Source organism: Nannobrachium achirus (assembly GCF_963921795.1).
Source record: "Nannobrachium achirus genome assembly, chromosome: 22".
NCBI lineage: Eukaryota > Metazoa > Chordata > Actinopteri > Myctophiformes > Myctophidae > Nannobrachium > Nannobrachium achirus.
This window is the reverse complement of record NC_137829.1, coordinates 23507016-23510917: the sequence shown is the minus strand read 5'-3', so window position 1 is coordinate 23510917 and position 3902 is coordinate 23507016. Positions and strand designations below refer to the sequence as shown.

The 3902-nt window shown below is 49.2% G+C and overlaps 1 protein-coding gene across 1 annotated transcript; it reads right to left on the bottom strand.

Annotated features, from left to right (window-relative positions):
* Positions 1–534: 534 nt before the first annotated feature.
* On the bottom strand, positions 535–2775 carry fign (fidgetin; the record flags this gene model as incomplete). The annotated part of the gene is made up of 1 exon (XM_080752614.1): positions 535–2775. The coding sequence occupies exon 1, from the start codon at positions 2770–2772 to the stop codon at positions 535–537; it is 2238 nt and encodes a 745-aa protein (XP_080608740.1). The 5' UTR covers positions 2773–2775.
* Positions 2776–3902: the final 1127 nt, after the last annotated feature.

Genomic DNA, 3902 nt, shown 5'->3' with positions numbered 1-3902 from the left:
GCTGTAGAATATTGAGCTCATGGAAAGGAGAAAGCAAGTTTTTGTCTTATTTTTAAAGCTTTTTTTTATATTAGCACATGTTACCAATGTACATTGTGAGGCAAAACAAAAATAATAATACAAATAAACGAGCACCACCTCAGGCACTTCATCGCAACTAAATCTCAAGAACAGCAGAATGGTATACAGTATATACACCAACATTGGGGGAGTGGGTCCATCCGTCCGCCCTTCGATTTGAATTTCGGCAGGTAAAACATGGCCTTATTTAGCCATAAAGCATCAAATAGATATTTGTCATTGTGTGCCGACTTGCCATCCAGACTGTCAGCTGCCTAAAGTCAGCCTGTTCTTTTCTGTGAGGTGTTTCCTGAACAATCTGCTCACTGAAAGCAGGATATTCTCTTTGTATGTTTTATCTCGTTTGTACCCAAGCACCTACTTACTTACTGGGGTGGGAAACACTTAATTTTATCCCATCACTGGGTTTGCGCAATGGTGTCAAGCTCACTTTTGTGTGTTTTATTTTAATTTTTATTGACTACAACCAAACATTTTATTCCATTCAGTATACATGTCAAGTTCTTTTTGCGATATGCTGGGCTGGAATTTGCAAAACACATTGTCAAAGTCTTGGTAGGAGACCGGCCTCACTTGACTCGGGTGGATGGCTGACAGGTCAGTGCCAGGGATGCCGTGGAGAGGACCCACGACGGCCTCTTGACACAGCTGTGCCACGTCCAGCCCCGAGAAGCCCTCCGTCCTCTGGACCAGCAGTGACATCTCCTTGTCACTGAGACAGTAGTTGTGCTGTGAGAGCAGCTGGCTGATTATCTGGTGCCTTGATGTGCTGTCGGGTAACGGGATGAGGAGGCGCTTGGTGAAGTACCTCCTCAGGGCCTCTGGGATCTCCTCAGGCTTGTTGGTGGAGCAGACCACCAGCACATGGTCCTCCGCAGAGGTCAGGACGTTGTCCAGCTGCATGAGGAGCTCGCTCTTGAGCCGGTTCACCGGGCTCTCCTCGCTGAGCTGGGCCGAGAGCAGCACGTCCACCTCGCTGATGAACAGCACTGCCGGCTGGCGACACCGGGCCACCAGGAAGGAAGCCTGGATGATCTTGTCGCCCTCCGCCAGCCACTTGGTCACCAGGGCGGAGCTGTTGAGCCGCAGGAAGACGGCCCCCAGCTGGCTAGCCATACAGCGGCCCAGCAGAGTTCTACCCGTTCCCTGAGGTCCAAATAGAAGGAGGGTTCGTGGCAACGTGGCGAGTCCGCTAAACATGTCTGGTCTTAAAATGGGCCACATTATCTCCTCTTTGATGAACGCCTTAGCCAGGTCCAGACCGGCAATGTCACTCCAGTCGACCGGGGGGCCCTGCTGCAGGATCTCCGTGGTGACCATCTCCACCAGGCCGGCGTCGCTGTTTTTCAGCTGCTCCTCTGCCGCCGCGTGGCTGGACGAGGCGGGCGCGCCGCCATCTGGCCGCGACGCGGAATGGGAGAGGTGCTGTCTGAGCTCGTCACCCTGCTCGCCCATGATGGGAGAGCCGAACTTGCCGTAGGACTCGCCTGATCGGAGGTCACCTACGGAGCTTTTGGCTGATCCATAGGATGGAGGGGTGAGCGCTCTGCCGGAGTGAATGTTAAATTTCCTTTGCTGATCTGAAGATATCGGCTGCTTTGTGGGCTTAAAGGCTAAAGATGATGCCTCAGCGTTTCTGTCAAAGCCGTTCCCCCTGTTTGAGTCTGTGATGCTGCTGTCTGGTATCCTGTACATAGGGCTCTGCGAAGAGCGCTGTTGGTTGTAGTTGAAATTACCATAGCTGGAGTCCATATCTCCATGACCAGTCATGTAGAAAGCTTTTCTTTTTAATGAGTTGGCCATGCTGCCATTCAAAGGTGTTGGTGCTATTGGTGTATGATTATGCGACTGGTAGGTGTAGCCGGGCAACGTGGAGGGGGGAAGCGGCGTAGGGGCTGCAATACCAGAGGGCAGATAAGCAGAGGGAGGGGGGGCTCCCCCGGGGCTATAGCCAGGGGCAACAGCAGTCTGAGGTGGATACCCGGCTGGAGGATAATTGTAGTTGGAAAGGTTGGGAGACCCTGCGTTGTAGCTGGGCACTAGGGTAGGGGGAGGTGGTGGGGGTGGGGGCGGCGGTTGTAAGAGTCCAGCGCTGTGCAAAGGGGAGGGATGCGGGGAGGGGAGGCCGGGGGTGGTCTGTCCACTGTAACTAGAATGCAGGTAGGAGCCGTTGTAGCTGGCAGTATATTCCTGAGAGGGGAGCCCAGAGTGGAGACTGGTAGCCGTGTGGCTCCCACAGTTGCTACTGGAATAGCTGGGCTCGGACAGGCTGCTGGCCACACCCGGGGAGCTGCCGATGCTGGCCGACACGTCTGCGGGAGGGAGGGCAGCTGTCATTCCGGCTTTGCTCACAGATATAACATCTGGCACACAGTTGATTGGGTAAATGCCCTCCTGCCAGGACTCGCTCTCCGACTTGCGTCCGTTCATGAGTCCAGTGGTGCCGTCGGAGTAGGAGCACAGCAGGGTCCGTTCATTAGGGCCCTCCAGGATTCCAGAGTACTTCTCGGCATATTTCTTCAGCAGGTTGGAGGCGGTCAGTGCAGAGATGTCGTCATTTGCCCAGGCGTACTGATACGTGCGCTGGAAGTGGCCCCGGTAGGCCTCCACTTTGTGCGCTGGCGAGCGGGTGGTGGATGAGATGTCAAAGTGTTGCTCCGCCCATTGAGTGTGCTCTGGGGTCCACTGCATCTTTAGGCCTAGACATTTCACAAAGACAAATGTGTAAAAGTGCACATCAAATAGCTATTTTATTATGAATTCAATTTCCATAGATGTCAAACCAAAGCTGTATCATCTTAACTACTGCTTGGGTGGATGAATCCTTTTTGTATTTTTGCTACAATAGGATTGATGATTACATAAACAATTTAGACAGTTATAGATAACGAATTACCTGCATGTAATTATAACCAGTAACCAAAATGCAATCTGATTACTTTCAGTAAGTAATCAGATTGCATTACTTAGTTGTTAGGTTACTGACTATAGTTACATTAGTTATCTGTTAAAAATTGCATTATGAATGTAACCTTGGGAAATGGGTAATGAAAGTCTTAAAAACAATATCATGCAGCAAAAGGAAAGCATTGCAAAGTGCCCTAGCAGCATGCTATCCAACTACACAATGAAATATTCATTGTTAATTTATCCATTTATTACACAGAGTGCGCAAATTAGAGGCTGACCGATGCCAGATTTTGGGGTCCGATGTTCTGCCGATTTTAGAGAGTCCTCCTAGATGATTCGACATAGATTGTCAAAATGTGTCCTAGATGATTCGACATAGATTGTCAACATAGGTGCAACATTTTTTTTTATCAATTGGAAAAATATCGATTTGATTAAAGTTTCTATTTGATAACATTTAACTTCAATGCAAACTTTTCTTTTTCTCCAAAAAGATGTGTCACATTGCGCAGTATTGTGAGCGTGTAGACTGTAGATCTGCTATTTCTGAATAGCCTATAATGACATGCCCTAAATAAGGACACCAGGTTGAAAGTAATTGAAGATCATTCAGGACACATCGGCTGCATAACCGATGTTGTAAAAAAAAAGTCAAATAACGTCCGGTATATCAGTCTGGCTCTAACACCAAGTCTATTTGGTTACAATACTTGTTTAATACAATAGATTATCTCTGAGAGTGTAGTACACCCAGGATTCTACTGTGTACTGTACCACCCATATGACAGACAGCACTGACAGAACATGCCATGGTGGTCAACATGAGAATGTGGGACTCAACACCTGGGTAGCGCAGTATAATCCACCCCGCACAGAGCTGGGTGACACAGACATCCCAGGTCAGTCTATAA